We start from the raw sequence: 23,631 nt of genomic DNA, 5'->3' as shown, positions 1-23,631 counted from the left end.
ATGCCTAATAACCCTTCACTGAAGTTCCGGCTGGCTGAGTGAACCAAATGCAGTCTCAGTGAAAAATAGACATATGAAAAAAAGCACTTAACTGTGGCTATACTGCGTAGTGGATTGAGGCTGGATTTCTAGTGTATAATCTCTCCTTCAGGCTTCCTAATTAGAACTCTCTCACCCTCTCATACCCCATGCTCTATTACTGCTAAAGTTTCTCATCTTCTCAGTAAGTACAGAAAAAAAACAGCCTTTGAAACGAGAATTCATTTCATCTCAAACTCACCAACAGCCTCAGACAGCCCGTAGACCCTCTGTCCATATGCATCAGTCTTATCCCAGATGTAAGTGAAAGCCAAATTGGGCGATGCATGAAACCACTTCTGAAAGAGGTGGCCCTCCACTGCGACCATCATGTGAACCTTCAATAGACCCATGGAAACCACGGCAGGGGTCATGGTCACCTTGAGCAGGGAGCGGTAACCCTGTGTCCTGGAACTCAGGTAGCACAGCTTTAGACTAGTGCCAGGTACCTCGATCTGCTCATGCAGCACCTGGAAGACAAAAGGAAGAGATGACAGGAGAAAAGGATTAGGGGGGGATTAAATAGTGGGTGGAATAATGAAGGTCACGCTTCCACTGACAGCTGAAGGATAGAAGCAGGGAAAAATATAAGGAAATAGAGAAAGAGGGAACGAAAGAAGGAGGAAAGTGAAGGGAATCTATTGAAGCAAAAGTAGAAAGAGAGCCATAAAAGACAGACGTAAAGAAAATCAGGTAGAAAGCAAGGGAACCAGAAGGAGGATTAGCCGGCTGCCAGGGGTCAGTGGTACTGCACCTGTGTCTCTGGTATGATGGGTTTCTCCCCTGGCTTGGAGCTGAAGAAGGAGGAGAGAGGGGATGCAATCACAAGAGGATCAGGCCTGACGAAGCCACTCAGGTCACAGCCAGGGATTGTGTTCTCTTCTGTCTTAAGCACCACAGTGTCCATAGCATAAAACTGGCTCCATGGCAGCCACACGGTGTGCTCCTGGCTCAGGAACGGGGCACGTTCGAATCGTAGAGTCAATGATGCACCACCGTTAGCTATCAGGTCAAACCTGGAGAGGTTTGCAAGGAGAGGAGGTGAATGAGGCACAGATGCGGACTGCTGCAGAAGATGGATGGTACATCGACTCACACACGGTTACTGCTTCTCTTCTTCTTATACAACATTTACACAGCTGCTTTAGGAATAATTCAACAATAAAAACACCTGAAATACCAATCCCTTCTAGACATCGGTTTAAAGTCTGAAACGTTAAAGCAAAGTTCTTTCGGCACATCACATATTTCTCATTGTTTTAGCACCAGTTCTGCCTCCTGTGGGTTCATTAAAAAGTGACAAATTTGTATCCTCATGATAAACAGCATGAGGCCTGTTTCTGGAATTGCTGTGAATAGGTGACTCAGTCTCTCTGCCGCTATCAACTGCAAGAAAATAACGTTCATCAAGGAAGGCCAAGGTCAAGGCACACACACCAGAACACATTCACTGAAGTCTATGAAACCGCCCCTGAAAGCCAATGTCAGCTGTCATTATGTTAGCACAAGTTCAGATGTTTCTGTATCAGTTTGATCAAACTGAAAGAAATACGCTGCAAAGAAAGTGCTGATAAAACTGCAGGGAAGGAGAACAATGCTTAAAAGTCCTGAGATAAGAAAATAAGAATTTGCACATTTAATGAGCGGAAGTCAGTGTAAGGAGCCAGGGAATCCAAATTTGATTCATTGGCTCGCAGCCTGACTTAAATCCAATTTAATTGGTAAGTAAAGAACTGGACAACCCCTGTGACCCCTGACATTTCCCACTGGAAAGTGTAATTTCTGCAAAGAAAGAACAAAAGACCTGCTATGGGAGTTAACAAATTATTAACAATGTTAACAGTAAAATAACCAGAAGGTTAAAAGAAAATAAAAAAAATTAAAAAAAGCATCTTCTCAGGATATTGAATCAATCGCAACAGCATGTCTTAGAAGATGTTTAATTCTCATCAGAGCAGACATCATCAGTTCATGCTCAAAATCTTCATATGACAGCTCTAGTAAAACGAGTCCTACCAAGGATAGGTCTAGTTACTCCTATCTAGGAGTCAGACTTGACTGTCTTTGAGCATGAACTGATGGAGGCTGATGAACTGATGAAGATCGAGTCAATACGCTGAGAATACAATGACTTGGATGCGTAAGAATTTTCATAAGAAAGAAATGGCACCCTAAACTAGGTTGAAGGTCGCTGGAATAAACATAATTCTCTTGATGAAACGACAATAACATTTTGTCAATGATATAAGTAGTGATAAATCAACTCTAAATTGTTATTATTTGATATTCCATACCGTATGAATGGTTCTAAAAATGTATTCTGTATCACTAAGCAGTCCCACTTTTTTTTTTCCCACAATGCACAAACGATCCAATAATGAAACGTCATCTGGTGAGGTAGTTTCAGCAATCATTGGCAGGTATCTGGTGTACATACATTCCATCTTGCCGAGTCAGCGTGTATCCATAGTGGGGATAGTTGACAAAAGACACGTTCACCCCCACCAGAGGAGTTCCGTCAGTCGTCAACACCTGACCCCGGATAAGGGATGCCAAACTGGAAAAAGACAAAAGAGAGTGGGAGAGTGGTAATTATGCTACCAGACAAACCATTTATCATCTGGTTTGATGAATTACTCCGTCTTTCAATCATTTCATTTGCCCTTTCATTCATGCCACTGGTCTTCAACCACTTATTAATTAGCCACAATCAGTAGCCCCCGCCATCTAGATTAGTTCCTATCAATCTCGTAAACACACCATGACGTTGCTGATGAATATGTCTGGATTTACTGTACAATAAATCTGCCTGGGTTCCAAGTTATTTAATGCAATTGTAAAAGTATGCATGTGACCAAAACGAATGAGCACGGGCGTTGGCATTGCTTCAGAGAATTTTAAAATCTACAGAGGCTCCTGACCTACTCTGCTTTTGTCTCTGTGAAAATCGCAATTTGTGAGGATGAATTTGAAGTCGGGTTTTTCTTGGAGCTTCACTATATCATTGTCAAACCCTCTAAAGAAGGCGGTATTGTACATATATTCTACACATGGGAGAATGTTACTTGGAGTCATCCATTTCCTGTATCCACAGTGGGAGCTGTGTCCGTATTCCCAGTGGACCATCAAACACACTTCCAGTTGGTGTCTTCACGAAGGTCATTTGTCCTTTTTCATCAGTTGTAATATCCATGGACAAAATGGTACTAAAGAACACATACTTCCTGTGCTCTTGGCAATTGAGCTGTTCGGGATACTCAAAATATATCATTGGCCACATTTCTGCCAGTTTGTTGTGGTCGTTTTTAATGATGCACATATTTTTGCTTTTCTGTTGAAACATTGAAAGGGTTCCAAAATCAGCAATAAATACCGTACCACTGTTTTGCAAGTCCAACAGGACTGTGCAAGTTGTCTTTGAGAAAGCCTCGCCATGATGTTTCATCCATGACTGGCTAGGTACGTAGACTAGAGCTGTCCTGTCTCGTCACTGAGCATGAGCTGATGAAGCCTGCTCGGATGAAAGGCAAAACGTCTTCAAAGACAACCTGAACAGTCCCATTGCGATCGATTCAATGCCCTGAAATTATTCACAGGCACTCTTTTGCTTATTTTGTTATGCGCTAGACACGCATCTGATTGTTTCTTGATCAGCATGGAATTGTGGCCTCCAAGGAATAAGAGGAATAGAAAGAGGCAAACACAAAGCACATCACAAGTGAAGTTGTGATGAGCTCTTTCTTGTGAATGCGCATGATGCAATGGAAGTTTAGAACTCAGAACTAAACTCTCCAACCCCTTATTTCTGTTTCTCTTATTTCTTGCAGTGTTTTTATTTCCAGTGGATCCACGTTTATGTTATGTTCCATGCCGAGCAGTGAACATCCATAAGTAATTGGTCTACCCATTAAAATGTCTATTTATAACACACATATAAGCTGTATAAGTATGCACCACTAATGAATGATCATGGTTAGTAGGACAGACAAATCACAGTATCAACATAGTTCAACAACTGCTTATTTCTCTTCCGTTATGTTGCCTCTAGCAACTAGCGATAGTACGATACTTTGCAAGCTGCTGGGTCGTCCTGGCTCACAGTCGGAGGCGGCATTTTTCCAAGCCATGACAACATGATCCATTTCAAATGACCAGCATCTACCACTCTACCTATCTTAGATCAGGACTATGAGGTGTGACCAAAGAATGACAGTATGTCTACAACCAACTCTACGTTACTTCCTTATCGGGGTGGCTGAACTCTGTGTTAGAATTCCGACTTCTCTGTAAGAAGCTCAGAGTTGAATTACTGACACTTTGCACCAGGAGGTACCATTTGGAGTGGTGCTGGCATCTGATTAGAATCCCAAGGCTGGAGACTGAGTTGAAGCGATTACATGGCTCAACTGCCCTGGGAATGCCTTTGGGTCTCTGGGATGAGCGGATGTTGTTGCAGAACTGTTTTATCTTATCCAGTCTGCTGCCCCTGCAACCCAGTGTCCAAATAATTATGAACGCATTTCACATAGTGTGAACTGTATGATAGTAACCCTTGCTATATGTTTTGTTGTAGTGGTTTCACTTCAAAAACTACCAATGAAATATACTGTATCTTCTGAGTCCTGCATAAAAGAAGGTGCATACACATGTATTTACTGGCATACAAATCAAAACATGTTTTTCAGAAACAACTGTACTCATGGGTAATATAAAATTACACTTTCAAAAGTGTGTGCTTCTATTTATTTATATCTACATCATAAAAAGGGAGCATTAGAGGGTAACGTCGAAGTGTTTTGACAGTCCAGCTTTTCACTTGCACCTTACCTGGAGTTGAATGGGTTTTCCCCAGGTATGACATGGGTGCCATCCCGTGATACAAGCATTTTAACACGGTCGTAGAAGGAGTGGACGCGGGTCTGGGAGGAGGGGATCTGTTGTATGACTTGCAGAGGGTCCCTGGAGCCTCGACACAACGGACTGTTCTGACAAGGACTTTGAATGCAGCAGTCTGGGTCCATGCAGTCTGTTAGTCCGTCTGAGAGAGAAAGGCGAGAAAGATACTGATGAATGAATTTGGCACTGCAAATAATTCATCTAAGCAATTAACTCATCTAAACAATAATAAAAGACAGTAAAAGATCTTACTGATATTACTTAGTATATTATTTACTTTCCCAAGCAAATTTTGCAATTGCCAATCTCCAGCCATCCCTGCATCTTTTATAAATATCCATCATCTGCTTGCCCCAGTTCACCTCCTTCATTGTCCTTATTGTCAGCGCAGGAGGTCTCCATGGCAACACTGCACCCGGGGCCCCTCCAACCAGTCTGACATTCACAATGCCAACTCTGCTGGCCCATGGTGCACTGGCCATTCCCATTACATAGGTTAGGGCAGCCATCTGAGTGAGGAAAGGGGTAAGATGAGAGAGGGGTAGGATGGAAAAGAGGCACAGTTGATGCTTTGTAAAAAAAAATGTTATTGTTTATCTTGCTAAATAATGCAGCCTTGCACACATTGGACATACACACATACTGTATATGCTTATATTATGATGAAGTAATGAGTTGCACCTATCCAGAAAACCATAGTGTATGCATTGAATGTCCAATAATCAATTTACTTCAGTAGGCCAGCTTTGATGCTCATTTACCTATGTATCTGAAGCTGCTGTCTTTCTGCCAATCTCTCCCTCACTTACATCATGAATTAGTGCATGTAATTGGATTTGGGTGGCCTGAGAGTAATGCTTTCAGATGGGAGTGTATTCAATTAACTGTGAGCATGTGTACGCATCTGTATATGCATAAATGGTTGTCGTCTGCTAAACATTCACTTTGACCCAAGCTATCATCAGCTTAACAAGATTGAGTGAAAATCAGACATTCAAGTAATAAGGATTTTGCATAATTCAATACTGGGTGTCTCACCATGAATAATGGAATCTAAGGGATGGGGGGGGCAACATCAACAAGCACCACTATATTTTATGTGTCCTTGCATATTAAAATTTTAAATTAATTTGTTATGAAATACAGTGGAACCTTGGTTCTCATGCGGGGAAAAACATAATAGGTCCCCTTTGAGGATTTTTTAGCATTGTGAGATGGTCAGAGCACTTGAAAAAAAATACAAGACATGTTTCCAACAGGTTGTACAATATATCAAACCCTGATGAATTATTATTTTGGTATCTTTCACAACATTGGGGGAACTATGGTGCTTGGTGCAGGTCTGCATTCTTCAAGTGCTTTTGTAGTTTGTTCACAGAACACATATAAAGAGCGATGAATAACTACGTCTTCTTTCTTCCATCTAATAAGCTGTATCTAATAAGTGCTGATGAGGCATTCAAGCGCACTGCACATTTCTGAGTGTTCTGTGTGATTTTGTTTTTTTTTTAATTATGGCTGCAAAATAAGTCGAGGAAAGTTGTTAGTAGCAGAACTTTGATAAACAAGTTGAGAAATAACTCGCAGCACAGTATGATGGCTGTACCTGCTGCTGAAGGTTACAATAAGGTTCAAGTGAGCAGTGGATTAACTTGATTTACATTATGTCTTAAGTAAAAAATTGCGTGGTTCCAGAAGTATATTTGGACTAAAAAATAAAATGGACGTATGTTATGTTTGCATAATGAAGCACTTTAATGTAAAAACGCAGCTTTCTAGCTCAAACTGAAACGAGTCGTATTATAATCTTTCAGGCAGAGGGGAAAGACACCATGACAGTCAATGACAATGATTTCTCCAGCAGCAAAAAGGGTCACAAACTTATCACAGTCATTTCCTCAGTAAACACTGGAAACACACTGTAGATATGAGCTCAAACAGTATGCCGACATGGAGTGAGAACCCAATGACAGATTATCAAAATGAAATGCTTTTCACCGAGTCTTGCTCTGTAGATTAATGAACATATTTTCACTCAAATTGCACTATAGGGTTTTGCCCTCTACCAAATCGCCGCATCAATAAAGCCATGCATTATGAATATAAATAGTGTAATCTAACCGACGGCAGCAGCTGCATTAACAAGCATCTCTCCAAGATTGGCATTCTATCATCGTCTGAACCACGAGCAGATGAGAAAAAGTCAACAAAGGGCTTTGAGAAAGACGATGTCTCGTCCTGTTTAAACAAGACATAATGCTATAGAAGGACGGCGAGGCTAGGAAGAGGTTGGTTAATGACACATTTGAGCTCAGCCAGAGCAATCAAAAGAAGGGTTGTTTTTCTTTTTTTTTATCTTTAATTATTTCCACTTTCTGCATCGGCGGACCACTCATGACTCTGTATTAACAATCAGACTGAAATACATTGTTCCTCTGCATTGAACTCTAAGAACAAAGGCAGTTAGCAGTGAGTGCCTATTAAATATAGTTTCCATTTAAAGCAGTGATACTTATGAAACGATGAATCCATAGTGGGGATTGATTGGCCTGGCCAGGCATACTAACTACAATGAAGTGGGATTTTCGGAAAGTATTAACTCCTCACTAACAAAGTTAGACACTGAAATCCCCTTAAAAAGTAGAAGAAATTGCTTTGGGGTATGGGTTGGCAGTCACACTTTTGTGGGTTGCAGTGTGTGTGTGTGTGTGTGTGTGTGTGTGTGTGTGGCCAAAGGACGACAAATGAATGGGAGGGGGGGCGTTGAGACAGACAGAATGAATGACAACAAAGTGCATAAAAGAAAGTTAAAGTTGACATTAAAGGAAACGCTTCAACCATTCACTTTGTTCAGCCTCACCTTTTCTAAAGGTCACACGCTAAAGGTCGTAAGTATAATTTCAGGATTACTGCATAAAGGTGGATCAGATATCATTGCAGATTCCCATTTTATCTCATTTTTATTGGTAATAGGATTTCATGTCTTCCTTTACCTCGTTGTTGAACTGTCTCCCCTTTGCTCCATTTGTTTCACTTTATTCCCGCTACCTCTTTAACCCAGGTCCTTAACTTTTCTTTCCTGGACTGGCTGTTCGTAAGAGCTTTTCCATTAAACGCCGAAGGTGAGAGGACCCTCTCAACAGTGCTCCAGGGACCTGTACTGCCACGCAATCTGCACTAAACCCGACACAGGGTTAGCTGCTGGGCTGTCATCCTGACGTTTGCCTTGCAGCTATTCTTTTTTAGAATTGTGACAGCTATCCAAACACTTGAGAAAAAATGCTGCATGAATTTGATTTCTTTTTTTTTTTTGAAAGAACTTTATTAATAGGCCTGCTGCTGCCTACGGTATCTTGCTCATATACATATGGCACATTCTCCGAACTTGCGGACTAACAAGGGAATTTAAATTAAAATTTAAAAGTGAAGTGCAATCAAAACTTGCATTTTTTTTACAGTGTTCACACTATTAAAACATGTAAAAAAAAGAACTAAATAATGTTAAATACATTTTTTAAATTAGCAAATAAAACCATGCACAATAGTGCATAGAAGTTCACAATATATTATTATTAAGACCTGTACTTGATTGGTATTATCTGTGTGCGCATTTTCCAAGAATCATTTTACAGGATGCAACAGCAGAGTCCACCCAATAGAACCACTTTTGTGTCCTTTTTCGAGGATTAAATCATCACTCAAGAGAAGATCAAATGTAAGCCAATACCTAATAATAATGTATGTTATCATCACGATACTGTACCTTCGTCATATAACTACAACCATAAAATTTCCATTTCACCTATGACTAACAAGTATACATAGAAGAGAAGATTCTTGTATAGATCTCTGCATGTTCGGAGAACGTGTCATACACACCCACTTTGTTGCTTATAAAAAACACGTGTTAACCACTCTACCATGGCCATGAAAGGTGCCACAAATATCCAAACACAAAGGCACACGCACATTCACAGCTCTTTAATTTTTGCATCAAAAACCTACGAAAAGTTCCAATTACCTCAAAAGTTATTACGGCTTTCAAAATAATTTTCTTCTTCTGTGAAACAGCAAGACTTCAAGTATTACAAGACTAGAATACCACAGCTAGGTATTACAGATACGTGTGTTTGTGTGTTAAATGAAGAACACGCTCACATGCATGCACATACTTTCACAGCACAGCGCCTCCACACGGCCGATACCACACTCGGATCTACTGATCCCCACATCAGGACTCAATGACACCTGACTCCTGATGTAGTGCACTGAAAAAAGGGAATGCACTACATGTAGGGAGTTATCATTGAGGTTCGCGTCCTAATCTACATACAGATAGCACAACAGAGTCTACAGAGCCAAGCCGGGCCAAGAACCCACAAATGCAGCAGCTGGCTACTACCATCACAGGCTAATGAAGAAAACACCAGAGTCAAAATACGGTACCTGCTTTGTCAACCATGCTCCCATGGTCTGCAGTGGGAGAAAACGTGCAAAAAGGTAAGAGATGGGGAGAATTGGAAATCAAATAAATAAATAAATGCAAGCAACATCATGCAGAGCTGAAATGAACAACAGGCAAGCTGAGATAAGCTGAGAGTGTCTGCTGCTGGTGAAGTTTGCATCACGCCAGGCGGAGGCCTGACAATTCTTTCATCTCGGGCTGATGGCGCAGTCAAAGCTGCCCTACTTTCTGATGGGGGGAAATGGGGAGATCATAAACTGCAATTCCCCTGTGCTTATGTATGTGTCAGAGTGGGTTGTGTGTGAGCCGATATAAGTGTTGGGTTTATGTGTGTGTATCAGATTGCAATCACAGTACTTGCGGTGACAGGAAAATGAGACATTGTGACTAAAAGCACTGTGGGTGAATCCAGAAAATCTGACACTCATCCATCCAAAGTGACAGTGATGTCGGTATGAGACAGTGATAGATCGACATGGGAAAACACACACACACACGCACACACACAGAAACCAGTGAGGTGAAAAGTTTCACCTTTTATCAAACGTCCCTGGAGTTTGAAAGGCCTCCCGGGGTTGGTGGTTATAAAACAGCTACATCCTTCTGCTTTGTGAACCACCCCACATTTTACATCAGCACCCTTCTTGAGCTTCCTCAACTTCCTTTAGCCAAATTTGTTACACAAAGTTGGGAGTTGGAATGGACTGACTGGGTGCTGCTGTTTCAGTGCACACCCCCACATACACATGCACACGCACACGCACGCGCACACGCACGCCGAGAAACCGTGAAGTGCTCTCACCAATAGTGCAGTGCTCTCCATTCCAACCCTGGTGACACTGACACTTGCCATCCTTGCAGGTTCCATGTTTGATGCAGAGCGGGTTGCACACACGCTGGTCACAGCCTGCTCCGGTCCAGCCTTCCTCGCAGCGACAAGCTCCACCCATACACACTCCATGCGTCCCGCAGTCCACAGAACACACCTCTGCAGGAAGAGGATAGATATTGAGTTTCTAGCATTTGATGCTCTCAGTAGCCCCCAAAAAACAAAGCGTTATAGTTCTAATATCTATAACTAATTACTTTTTCAAGTAATTTGTTACTCGTAATCACAAACAATTTACTAAATATTTACAAATACTTGGATTGTATACTACAATACTATTGTAGACTACAATCCAGATTAGAAAGGTGGTTAATAACATATAAGATAGAGAGTAATGCTGATTCAATTAAAATGAGTGATTGTGTAGACAAATGGATATATACATAATCCCTGTGCCTCCATTAAAGTGGCTATTTGGAGGCAGAGGCGTGTGGAGAGATGTGACAACGTTGATTATGTGTCTGAGACCCCCGTGGAGTCGGGGATGCAGTATGCACAGATGTTTTGATACACATTTACTGAGGGATGCTGCTGAGGGGAAGTATGTTGTTTTTATTAAAGTCAAGCATTGCTGCACTCATAATGAATGCCGATGCCCTGCTGGGAAGAATAGTAGTATTTTTATTGAGTTATTGAATGTAAACAGTGCCTGATGTGTATGCAGTAGGTACTTCTTTTTTTCATCTAGATGCATTTATCGTAACAGTGTCAGTGTGCACATATCCTATTTCAGTATGTTACTAATTGGTCAAGTTAGCAGCAGAAATGAAAGTCAGTGATGCTGTATTGGAATATAAAAGGTTAAGTAGTTGTCTCACTTCATTAAGAATAGTATTTTGGCAACCAACTGTGCTTCATAACACACCTCATGTAGCAGAAATCTTTGTTGACAAAGCAACAGGAAGTTCTTCTTGTGTCATACATTTATTGTGCTTGACAAAGGTGAAAGAGCTACTGCACAAGCGAGCAGGAGTTGAGTTCCACCTCCGATTGTGCAGAAGTGATGCTGTGCAATGCCAGACTGAAAGCTGTGTGAACCCCTCCACACTGCAACCCAACCGCTGACCAATGACAGAACCATGAAGGCAGAGCTTGGTCATGCTCCTCCATGGCCTGGCAACATCTCGCCTTCCTGGCAAAACACACATGGTGTAGCTCCCAAGCTCATGGCAGCCATGGAAGCCATTGGTTAATGAACTTTCTTTAATCTTTGCCAACAAGAATATTTGTTTACATTTTCTGTATGCAGATATTGTATGTGTAAAAATATTTTTTGTTAATATTTGTGGGTGTCTGTGATGGATTCATTTGATTTATTTTTACTCTTAAGAGAAAAATATTTTTTGTTTATGTATGATTTTGTTTTCATCTGACCTTTGGGAATGAGGTAATAACAAAAGCAGATAAACCCCCCCCACAGTGGTAACTCCCATATTTTGTGATGTGATGAGTTTGTGAATTATACACACACACACACACACACACACACACACACACACACAGAATACATAATTGCAGTTTATACTGCTTTTCATTTCTTTGCTTGTACTTACCCATAGAGCAGTCAGGTCCCATCCAGTTGGGGTCACAGCTGCACAATCCAGTGTCTGGAATGAAAGCGCCGTGGCCGTGGCACTGGTCTGGACACTGAGCTCTGGGCAGCTCACAGTGGAGCCCTCCCCATCCCGGCTTACAGTGGCACTCCCCGTTCACACAAATGCCATTGTTGGAACATGTTGGGTCCAGGCAATCCACTGCATTAAAGGCAGAGAAACCAAATCAATAAAGCCAACACAAATGAGAAAATGTCACATCACAGCTTACGCTTGAAGACAAAGAAATGTTATGAGTAGGTGTTTAAAGGAAGAGAACTGACAGAAGGCATGTTTTCATTCTTTGTGTACACCAAAAGATAATGGCATAAAAGACATTAGCAAACACAAGGCAACTAAAGTGCACAATAATGGCGAGCAGCATCTTTTAATTGTGTACCGCTATGAAAGACCAACCAGCCACACAACAAATTAGAATTCTGCGTGGAGGCTTCCCTGTGCATTTGTGTGTATGTGCTTATGTGCTGTACACACAAGAGAATCTGACAATGTCAGTCTGCCAAGCTGACAGCCAGCTCGAGAAAAAAAAAACAATTTGACAAATTACCTCCTCTCGGGCAAAGACCTCCACCCTCTGCATCTACCCCACCCATCCCGTGTCCTGCTCGCTCAGCCTCTCCTTGTCCTCTTTCCCCTCCTCAGCCATTATTGACCACCCCCCCTCCCTTTTGCACACATGCTCACACATCGCAACCTCCGCCCTCCATTTGTGTTTGCCAGGCAGAAAAGGCGAATCACAGCTATTGATTTTCATGTCAGTGGCACTCCAGGTAAATTGTTTGAGGGAGTCTGCTGGGATGAATATCATATATGAGACCAGAGCAGAAAAGATTGATTAGAGGGGAGAAGCAAAGCAGGAGTGAACGCTGACATTGCTCTATGGCCCTATGGCTGTGACCTGTTTGGCCTGTCACTCTACTCTTCCTCCTCATCTTTACCACTGGTACACACTTTCCTTTCTTTCCTTTTACACTTTTACCTCATATTAACCTCATACTGCTGCTTCCATCATTTATACCATTTTCCACCTCTTGCTCTTCTATCTTTCTGATGAGCAGGAGTGTGGTAGGCAGGTACTTCTTAACAGAGATCAATAGATGCAATTTAATCCCTTAATAAAATCTGTGATGTGTTTGGCCGTGTAACCATTTGTCAGCTCGGTGTATATATGGTGGGAAAGGACGCTCGCTCAGGGTGAGACTGTGCTATGATGAGCTGTCACACGAGCTTGGAGGAGTGTGTCAGTGAATGTACGATGTGCTCTTTTGGCAACAAACATCCATGTTTCCAGGAAAATAATCACCATATATTGAGATGCTATGGCAGGGAATACACATTTTTAGTTTACCTTTTTGAGCTTGTTTTCACAGGAATTTTGTAAGGCATCATTAATGGTGGTTGAAGATTGGGGAGTGCATGCCGGTTTGTGTATGGCTTTAATCGGTTTTGTTAAAATGGTAAAGAGGCCGACGTAGTGCTACAAGTCTGCAGGTTAGCAGATGCTGCCAAAAATTTCCCCTGCTTATTTCCTTTCCATCCAACACAACAGGTTCCACTTTTTGGCAACAATTCAGTACTTTCAGCATGGCATATCTGCTATATTTTGGTGAGGTGTTGCAAAATTCTGCCAAGACTGTCTGGCTTTACTGCTACCTTCCCGAGGATTCCAACATCCTTAAATCGACCCCTGCTCACCTTCTGCACAGTTCTGTCCTTTGTAGCCGATGGAGCACACACAGTTGCCATTGGTGCAGGTGCCGTGGCCGCTGCAAAGAGGGTCAATGCACTGTGTGACAGGGACATCACACTCGGGTCCTTTCCAACCGCTGTAACACACACAGGAGCCCTTGTCGTACTGGCCGTTGCCGCTGCACAGCACTGGGCATGCCGCTGGCAAAAAAAACAAACAAAAAAAAAACAATTAACATCTTTTAAATAGATTTTTCCCACCGACACACACCGCCTTTAACCTACTTTCGCCTTAGTGGACGGATGGTAAATATAGTGGTTAAGGTTGTGGAGAGCAGCGCTGTCATGAAGAGTAATTACAGGGAAAAGTAACTAAACTATTCATCAAAGCTGTCTATCCCAGGTGAGCATCGAGCGAGAGAGATATTAGCTTGAGGAGCTGCCATTCATCATCAGTCATCATGTCACAGCTCAACACGCCATTTTTTCAGCTCTTAATCTTCCCAAACCGCCTTCCTTCGTGTTTTTCTCTCATTAGAGAGCAACACTCTTGTGACAGGGGTAACACCATTGAAAGCAGCTAATACCTTTGGAGCAGTCCATGCCATGGAATCCCGGGAAGCAATGGCACACGCCAGAATTGCACTCTCCGTTACCATGGCAATTGCGCGGGCACTCCTGCACTGAATCTGTGAGAAAGATAAAGTGTGACAGGGAGGGAGAGAAAGAAGAGAGGGTGAGAAAGCCTCAAAGCTTCGATTAAACCATCGGCACTATTCACTCTTTGAGATACTATAGGTTGAGCAAAGGAGCTCAGAGTCTCACAGTCTCACAAACATCAAAAGGAAATGCATTCTTTCCTTTACACCGCCTTTTTCAGTGTGGAGAGAATGTATTTATTCCTGAAGAAGGCAGCCATAACCCATACTCTATTTCTCAGAAGATAGTATTAGTAAAGTAACATTAGTAAAGTAACATTAACCACTATACCACATACAAAAAGGCTTGTTTTACATAAAAATAACAATTTATTTCCAAATATAACACCATCAACCATTTGCAATTTTCACAGTTGCAACAAAATTGTGTGTGTTGTGTGCATGCTACACTCGTCCATGCTCTTCCACTTCCTCCTTGATGTCAAGCGAATTTTTACAGGAAAATGATCCATGCCGAGCTCTTATCAAATGCACTTCTGACACCTTGTGGCCGTCTTTATGGCTTAAAACTGCTTAAAAAATGACTTTGATTAGTGTTTTTCCTCTCAAGCATAAAAAAACATAATATAATATAAAATAAAAAATGTAGAAATATGTCTTTGGTATTAAATACTCAAATGTCCAAGTTAGAGTTTTGGTTCTGCAGCTGAATCTAATTCAGTTATTAAAACAGTCAGTTAATATACATGTTTATGGGCGCATCAATTACTGGTCTTTTTTTCACACTGATGGGTCCTGGAATGTAACTCCTGCAAAACCCATTTTCAACTTCCCACACATTTTGGTGCCAGGAAACCCAAGAGAGTTTTGGTGGAAAGTTTTCCAATAGTTTCCCATTTTGCTTTTGGCTGATGCCACTCTGACAACACAAGGCAAAACTCTCCTAAATCCCCTCTCTTGTCTCTTCTATGCCCTCACTCCTCCAAATCTCCAGCCCTCGTCGGCCTCTTATCCTAATGCCACCTCTCTTGCACTCCTCCTCACATCATTCCTGCCACTTCAGTCCATTCTGGCTCTGCCCCCACCATTATGTCTTTTTCCACAAGCTCCCCCTCTTTACTCACTACACGGTGTCACCTCGCCACCTCGGGCTCTCGTCCTCAACAATACTCTCTCCCTCGGCTTGACTCATTCCGTCATGTTCTCATACTCGTGCCATGAACACACTTGAGTTTAATGGAGGCTTTTCAGGTCCCGAAAACAATTAACTTGGTTTGTAGTATTCAATTTTTACAAACACGGGTTCTGTGGTTTTATTACTCCGAGGGGTTCGTTGATGAATGTTTGAAGTAACAAAGCGGTGCCCTTTTGACTGTATGACTATTGCCGTGTTGCTAGTGGAAATAGAAATGCAGTGGAATATATTAAAAAAGGGCCTTTATAAAGGTACTAATGCAAATATTTGATTCACACAGTCAGAAATATTAAATTCAACTTCTGCAGCTCTCATATAGTGATATCTATAGTGCATTAGTGGCTGCTGAGAGAACTAGAGAGAACGAGACATTGTAAGGGTTACATTGAGACACCCAAAAAGATGCCTAACTATATTTATTCCCACAAGGCATGCTGGGTACACATGCACACTTCAACAGAAAGTTACACAGCATGCCTTCCGGGTTATAAACATCGGCATTGTTTGGCATGTATTTTCATAATTTGATTTCCACAATCATGTTGTGCAGTTACATGATGTATTTCACATGTGGTACTTGTGTTATTTTGGGTTGCCCCATGAGCAAGGCAGGCACACATGCTGACACTCACCCATAATGTTTGTACTAAAGGAAACCATTTCCCTTTCGCGACCATCATTGTAGAAAGCCAGGTGCCAGGCTCCGGCATCCAGGTACTGGACAAAAACTGCTTCATTGAGGACCACGGTTTGGATGCTCCTCCTCTCTCTGGGAGATTCGACCACACTCCATTTCTCCTTCCCATCCAATCGCTCCATGTAGTCATACTGCAGTAGAACATGGGAAAGAGAGCTCTTTATATACGTAGATAGAAGTAAAAGTAAGTGGCTGAAAAGTGTCAGGGACGACGACAGCAAGCCACAAAGAGATCCAAGTACCGAGTCTACTGTAGGATGCAGTAAATACAGAAGAGTGCTTTACTGTGGAGCCTAGTGGGCACAGATTTATGGTTTCAAAAGGCTTTAGTTAGTTCAGGAAGTGAGACGGTTATCTACAAATCAACTTGGTTGTTAATTGCGTATTTTCAAGCTAATAGGAGGCCATAAAAGTCACATTACTGTGAGATTTAATTAAATGTAAATCATGGATTCAATTTGTTTTTTGGAGCAATGAGTCACAAATGAATTACAAAATGTCCCGCGACATAAGCAAGTATTTTAATGGATTTTGCATGCGCAGGACTAATTTAGCAGATCAAAACAGACATTGTGATTAATGAAATGCTATTTCTGGGATTAGAACATCATGACCAAGATGCTGAAGGATTGTCATGGACCACTGCCACTGCGTACCTGTGCATGTGAGGGAGGCAAGCCCTTGCGGATGTACACTCCGAACAAGGCATCCTTGCCCAAGGAGATGTTGAACTTGAGAAACTGGGCTTGGCTGAGGTAAAGAAGGGACCTCCAAAACACTCCTGGTGGGACTTCTTGGGTCACTCGCCTCCCCACGTCAATGCTGCCTGTGTCTACGCTGCTGTTCCGTCCTGCCCAGGGTCCTGGCGAAAGGGGGAAAGAAACTGCATAATCTGTGATTATAGGCATTGATTGTCAGAATCAATAGTTAATCATCACAAAATACAGCAAATAGTGTGCTGATGGAATTTATGGCCAGTGAATAGTAGAGGATGAGCACCATTAGCTCTCTAATAATTGTTTATGCAGGAATAAATGTGACACTGGTACCTTTGAATTAAAAGCGCTGCTATCTGGGTTTAAATACAATACTGCGAGGAAAGACACCAGACAAAAAGAAACCTGCAGCAAACTGCAATCAGGTCACCATCTTACAGCGGTGAGTTTGGAGGAACAGGAAAATATTGTGTGTGTGTGCAAAAAGAAGACGGAGAAGAACAAAACGTGCATTCGACTTAGACGTCTGGGAACAAGTGGTCCCGCTGCTTGAGTAAGTGAAACAAGAAAACCACATGGGGGTCCTTAAAAGGGTGAGATACAATGCAGTGGGGCTGATGGGTAAGGCGCTGATGTTTTATTTGGCTGCTGACGTGAGATAATAAACCTACTCTCGCTCGCCATAACTCAGCAGAGTGGTTAAAAAGCTCATCGTGATAGCACAGCTCATACGGTGTCATAATTTATAGGCATCTCTTAGTTGGTGTGAGCCCATTTGGGCGCAAAGATGTGTTATACAACAGAAAACTGTATAAAAGCCTCAAGGACGAGAGAGGTATACTTTACTTTGGTTTGTAAAAGCAATACACGTATATGTTCATGATGATATCCGTGCTTTTTCCATTTGAGTCATGGTGGAAGCCTTTGCTTATTATGATTTGTGTTGCGTTTTGATTGTTGTTGACTTTTGTTGTGCTTCAGTGACAAGGTTCCACCAGGATTGTGTGCATAAGTTGTCCCTATATTTCCCACTGAGACCAGTCTATTGCCCCATTCATGCACATGTTGCTCATTGCAGACTGAATACAATACTGCACTTTTGCTGACTGTTAAACATTGGCATTCCCTTTTACTGACTGCTGTTGTAGTGGAGGTCAAAAACATTAAATACCAATTTCAACTGTACATTAATACACCTGTGAACCATGTGACCCAGTGCAATAATATAATAATATGTCTCAACAACACAGAATCCAATCACCACAGCAACAAAACATACAGTATAATTTTTTTCAAACTGAGACCAAAGGTTTAATGCCTTTTGTTATGTTTTTCCAGCCAAGGTTACTATTGCGTCTGACGGAGTGTGTGTTGTAGTTCATACCTCTGCCTCCAGAAGGCAGCGTGGCCACATCGCTGTTGACAGGCAAGCCGGCCCCCAGTCCGTTGTTTAACACAGGGCCATCGGACGGCTTCAGCTGCCATGTCAAACCCAGCAAGTTGATCGCTGCACACAAGGGAGAGCAAGATGAGGGACGAGAGTGGGAGGGAGTGTGAGGACATATGACACGAACAATACAGTGTCGATAACGTTTGGCATGATAGCAGTCACACTTGAAAGCTCATCACGCAATAGAAGTACACGGGGCTGACCGTCTGTCATTTACACAACTGCTAAGGCAGCTTTTAAAGAAGCTGTTTTTATTCTGTGTCGCTGCATTTCAATTAAAAAAAGCAGTTCATTCAGTGGAGGATATTTTGGAGCATAGAACTGAGGAAAGTCTTATAAAACAGACAGCAAAACTATAAAAAAGTCATCTTTTTTTCAGTTTTCTTCCTCTATACCTCAACTCCTTGCAATCGTCTTTCAAGCTGACAGCGTCTCCTGCTTTTATTTGGGGGCCTTTACACTACCTCGCAGACAGCAGGTGACAGATTGCTCTCTGAAGAGATCACTCTTTGACTCTCCTTCCCTTGTCCTCCTCTTTTCCTCCAAAGTTCTATTATTGTCTGCTGCTGGAGCAGGACTGTGTTTGTGCCTCATGTTCTCTACTCCTTACTTCATCTTCCTACTCAGAACATTATGAGAGGAATAAAGTGCCAGAGATGAAACATCTCAATTTCAAGAGATTCCTTCAAAACATAAGTCATTACTACACACATTTCCCAAATAGCATTTTGTCAAATAATAATTAATTACCGTAGTGTCGCCATGACATTAGGTAGACTTGGCAATCTGATCTAATACTAGAGGTCGAGCAAGGTCACTACAGTATCCTTGAGCACGTTATAAATTCTGCTCCTATGAAAGTGACAGTAATAACAAAACAGCAAATGTCTTTTTTTAAATTACTTTTGAAAAATTCTTGTATTTAGTGGAAATCTACACTTTGAATAATCTTTTTGCTGAAAGAAAATGAGTTGTTTTGTCTGGTGTAGTAAGTACTTCACATAACGTCACTTAAAATGAATTATTCACTTGCAGTACAGTATGTCAACATGCAGCACATGGCTTGGATACATGAGTATACATGATATGATGCATAATACAAGTGTTACGAATGAATGACTATCAGCCTTGGGCGCCTCCCAGCTATGGGAGTCTCTAACACCTGCATCGGAAACTCAGGAATCAATTTCCCTCTTGTCAAAATCTTTCTCCACTTGTCAAGACTTTGCACACACGTGGAGGAGTGTAAACGTTGCTGAAAAAGCGGATGTAGCTTCAGGATTCGCTGCCGGGCCACACTCGTTCTCACTCCAGACGTCTCATCGCTACTTGTCTGTTTTTTGTGTCTTCTTTATTATTCAGTCCTCTCTCCCTTTCTTGCTTACGGGCAAATGAAGGTGCTGACACCTGGGCTACTGCCCGGGCTCCACCACTGTCAGCTCTTTTTTTATTCTTCATGGGGGAAGTGGTGTGAAGAAGAGGAAGTGTGACTGGGGAGATGTTGGGGGGGGTTGACACTGTCCTTCCTTGTCTCGCGCAGCCACCCCTCGCCCCTCGTCTCTCATGTTGACCTTCATTTGTCTTCCTCGTTTCCATTTTAATTCTCCCCTTTTTCCTTCTTATCTTTTGCCTGTCCTCCCCTCGTGGATAATGCGGTCATGCATCCCTGCACACATACAGTCGCACGCGCAGAGAGATGGTATCATGAGGGAGAAGTCGATGGAAAGATTACCTATTGAATGAGTCATAGACAGTACGTAACACTAAGGCTATTGTGATGGTGCGCTCAATCTAGGTCATCCCCAAGAACACATCCAACTACCATGCACTCAGCTGTTCATGAGCTTCTTGAGTGACATTTTGCTCTCCTGGGAGACCCATAGATGGCACTCTTTTTCTTTGGTGATGATACAAAGCAACAGGTTTCTTTACAGAATACAGGGATGAGATATAAAGACAAATATAGAGACAAACACGTATTATGCTTTCTTGCGAGCACAATGCCTTTTTCACAGGGTGTGATTAAATGAAACTGATGTATTTAGCTTTGTTGCCATAATTTTAACCATTTTCTGTTTGCCACATAATGGTTGTAATTACTATTTTGAAGCTACAACGGCGGCGTCTTAAAATGCTACAGTGCATGACATGAAAACTAAATTGAATTGAATTCAAGTGACAAGATAAGGAAAAGTACATTCTAATTTTGGCTGTGGTCTTTTTTTTTTTTCTTTTATCTCGAGCTTCCCTTCATGTACATTTCGTCACACGTGTGTGTGCACCCGCACACATACACACACACTCACACGAGATCACAGAGATGCAGGTTTAACAAGCAAACGAGTTGGATTAAAAATAGATCAGATGCTTCATGTGGTTTTTATGTAATCTCAATGCATAATTCAGAGAGGCAAAGTGCTTGCCAGTATCATCTGCAAACGACAGCATCTGAAGAAGTAGCACACGTGACCCTGTGACAAAAAGGAGGAGTGAGGACCGTTGGACAGTGGGACGAGGAGGGCGGATGAAAAGGAGGGGGGTGCCCGCTAAGCTCAGAGGGGGCCGACAGTCAGGAGTGTCGAGACGAAAGAACGCTGCGTTTTCCAAACGTCGGCAGTGAGCAGAAGTGCAGAAACAAGGAACAGAGAGAATATGGGAGGACAGCAACAACTAAGAGAATATTAATGTACAAATCCCCCGAGGATGAGAAAAAGCAGGAAAACAGGCTGCAGATGATGTTGCAGGAAAGAGAGCAGATGAATAAGGGCCATGCAGATGCAAAGAGGAAAGGGAGGAGCAGGGAACGAAGATTTAAGGGACAAATGGCTCAGTGTTCATTGACTGGTGAGCTAAGAAAATGGTCATGATTCATTGTCTGACAGTAAGTGGTTCACAATATGGGTGATCAGACAGAAATACAATGCTTCTGTGTAGGCATTGTGTGTTTAGGAAGTATTTATATGTCTCGAGTAAAAGGATGTTAATGGATGTCTGCATTAAGAGAAAATAGAGTGGAAGAGATAGAAGAAGGTGACTTTGTGTCAGACTATGCACTCGAGTGTCCCGATGCTGGGAAATATTGTCTCATCATCATCAGTCTGTTCTCTGAAATATGTTCCAAATCACCATTTTCTCTCTCGCTTCTTACATCTCTCAAGTCAGCCTTATCATGACTAATGCAAAAGCATGTTTTATGGCAGGAACGGCACTATCCCTGACAAAGGAATTGTGATTCCTGCAGCAATTGTGTGATTGCTGTGGGATGCTGAGCTGAAAAGCTGAAGGTTTCTATTGATTTGGTTTAAATCACAATATACAGTTGAACGCCTTTAAATCATGAAATTAAATCATTCATCCATCCATCCATTGTCTATCGCCTATCGCAGCAGACTTTGGCCGAGAGGCGGGTTACACACTGGACTGGTCGCCAACCAATTGCAGGCCTTAAAGGGGACTTATCGTGCTAATTTATAGCCCTTTGTATTGAGTTGTGGACTCCTATAGAGCAGCTCCACACAATAACTAGTTGAGAAAGTTTTCTAGATCTTTCAGAATCTGTACCTACTCCACCTGTATTTCCTTGGATTTCCGAAACAGTCTGTTTGAATTTATTTCACCCACTGCCCGCCTATGGGCATGCCCACTCCGCTGTGACAATACCCGGACACGCCCATATCGGCAAGTCACCGGCTTGTTGGAGCCGGGTACAACAATTATGCTCACATATGTTTTTCGTCTGCTCGCCTCTAGCAGTAGCCTGACAACCAGGCGAAAGGCTAAATTGCAACTCCATCTGTTCTGTTCATCTTATCTTATCATTCATTAGCTGCGAGTACCTATACCTTTAATACTTAAAAAATGTTTAATAAGTGTGTGTATGGACTTAAACCGGGATTGTGTTGCAAGTGAACAATGGCAATTAAAGAGGGAAGGCGAGGGTTCAGAGGCTAAATATTTTGATGGGCGTCACCTTTGCTCCATTAGTAGTTAGCAGATTAATGTCCAGGATGCAAGAAATAAATGCTGTCCATTAATTCGTTTCTTTTCACACTACAAGAAGAAGCACATGGAGAATCACATGGAGATTTTAGCTACAGCAAAATCATAGATGCCTCCTTTGTACACACAAAGGAAGCTTACTGCTCTGCCATCTCCCATGGCCATCCCAATAAATGCATATTAACTGTTCTAATTCGCCACTAAATGAACAACTCTGACCTCAATTAGGCTGGTAATTGTTGCTGAGACCAACCCCCTATTCTCAGACCGGCTGTTAATTAGTTTAGGAAGTCTTTGGCTTTCTTTTTTTTTTTTACCACTACAAAAACTCTGATCTATCGCAAACATAATAATGCTGAGTTTTGATTGGCATTTTCAAAGAGGTATCAGCTCAATTGAATTTAATCATTGAATTTATTTATTATCGTGGTTGAAGTATGATGTGGTGTTGCAGCATTTTCATGTATAAAAATAAAATGTATTGCAACACACACAAGCACAAGCTTTAGTTATGTTTTAATTGACCTATTTTATCAGATTATATCAACTAAATTGGCTAATTTGAGTGCAAAGCTGATGATAGGTGTTATTTCATGTCTAAAGGACTCTAATAATTAGGGTTGTGAACGATACACTAATGCAATTGGATTTCCTTTTTGACAAGCGCCGGTAACAGCCCCCTGTATCGATAAGAATCAGCCCTAAATCTTTACATTACTCGATTGTGGAGACATGAAATGAGATAAGCTATCGTTTGACAGATTGACATTCGTATTTATCGTGTTAAAATGTGTATTTAGGAAGTCATCAATATGTTTACTGTGCTCTAACTGTGAAAATTCAATTTAAAATAAAGAATCCTACTTTGTGGAAATTCACTTATCACAGTCAGGTCTCAAACCAATTGACCGCGATAATTGGGAGATTACTGTACGGTTAAATTGATACCTCTCTGAAAGGGTTAAATATAACACTATAACATTAGCTTCATGGCAGTAGATCTTGTATTGATAATCTGCAAAGGTGCTGTACCTATTTTGTGGTCTGTGTTCATACAGATAACGCAAAACAAACACACAGAGAAATACAACCCTTTCCTTCCATTCCTTCCCGATGACGTACACAGAGTTTGACTATTTTCATGGGATTTTAAATATTCAAAATCCAACGCTCACTTGCACATTAAAGCGGCTTTTTTCTTTCAAAGTTTTTTCCTGAGATCATTTGTCTAGATAAAGTGCATTTGACTGTTGTCCTGGGGGTGTCAAATGAGCTAAGAAGGGTA

The 23,631-nt window shown here is 41.8% G+C and overlaps 1 protein-coding gene across 16 annotated transcripts in view; it reads right to left on the bottom strand.

The window, feature by feature from the left end:
* Positions 1-23,631, bottom strand: part of tenm2a (teneurin transmembrane protein 2a) — a 186,028-nt gene that overhangs the window by 16,291 nt on the left and 146,106 nt on the right. For 10 of the 16 annotated variants that reach the window (XM_058063578.2, XM_058063577.2, XM_058063591.2 and 7 more), the window contains 13 exons: positions 18,282-18,404; positions 16,838-17,064; positions 16,117-16,312; positions 14,218-14,319; positions 13,637-13,831; positions 11,882-12,082; positions 10,242-10,427; positions 9,421-9,447; positions 5,337-5,483; positions 4,906-5,116; positions 2,516-2,635; positions 833-1,094; positions 281-548 (listed from right to left, as the gene is read on the bottom strand). In XM_058063578.2, coding sequence (XP_057919561.2) covers positions 281-548; positions 833-1,094; positions 2,516-2,635; positions 4,906-5,116; positions 5,337-5,483; positions 9,421-9,447; positions 10,242-10,427; positions 11,882-12,082; positions 13,637-13,831; positions 14,218-14,319; positions 16,117-16,312; positions 16,838-17,064; positions 18,282-18,404 — 2,265 coding nt within the window. The remainder of the gene's footprint in view (positions 1-280; positions 549-832; positions 1,095-2,515; positions 2,636-4,905; positions 5,117-5,336; positions 5,484-9,420; positions 9,448-10,241; positions 10,428-11,881; positions 12,083-13,636; positions 13,832-14,217; positions 14,320-16,116; positions 16,313-16,837; positions 17,065-18,281; positions 18,405-23,631) is intronic. The other 6 variants (XM_058063582.2, XM_058063592.2, XM_058063588.2 and 3 more) reach the window with 3 other exon arrangements.

This window comes from Doryrhamphus excisus, linkage group LG22 (genome assembly GCF_037039965.1).
Source record: "Doryrhamphus excisus strain RoL-2023G ecotype Guam linkage group LG22, RoL_Dexc_Guam_v1.1, whole genome shotgun sequence".
Taxonomy (NCBI): Eukaryota; Metazoa; Chordata; class Actinopteri; order Syngnathiformes; family Syngnathidae; genus Doryrhamphus; species Doryrhamphus excisus.
The sequence above is the reverse complement of the archived record's forward strand: the minus strand, read 5'-3'. Positions and strand labels throughout refer to the sequence as shown.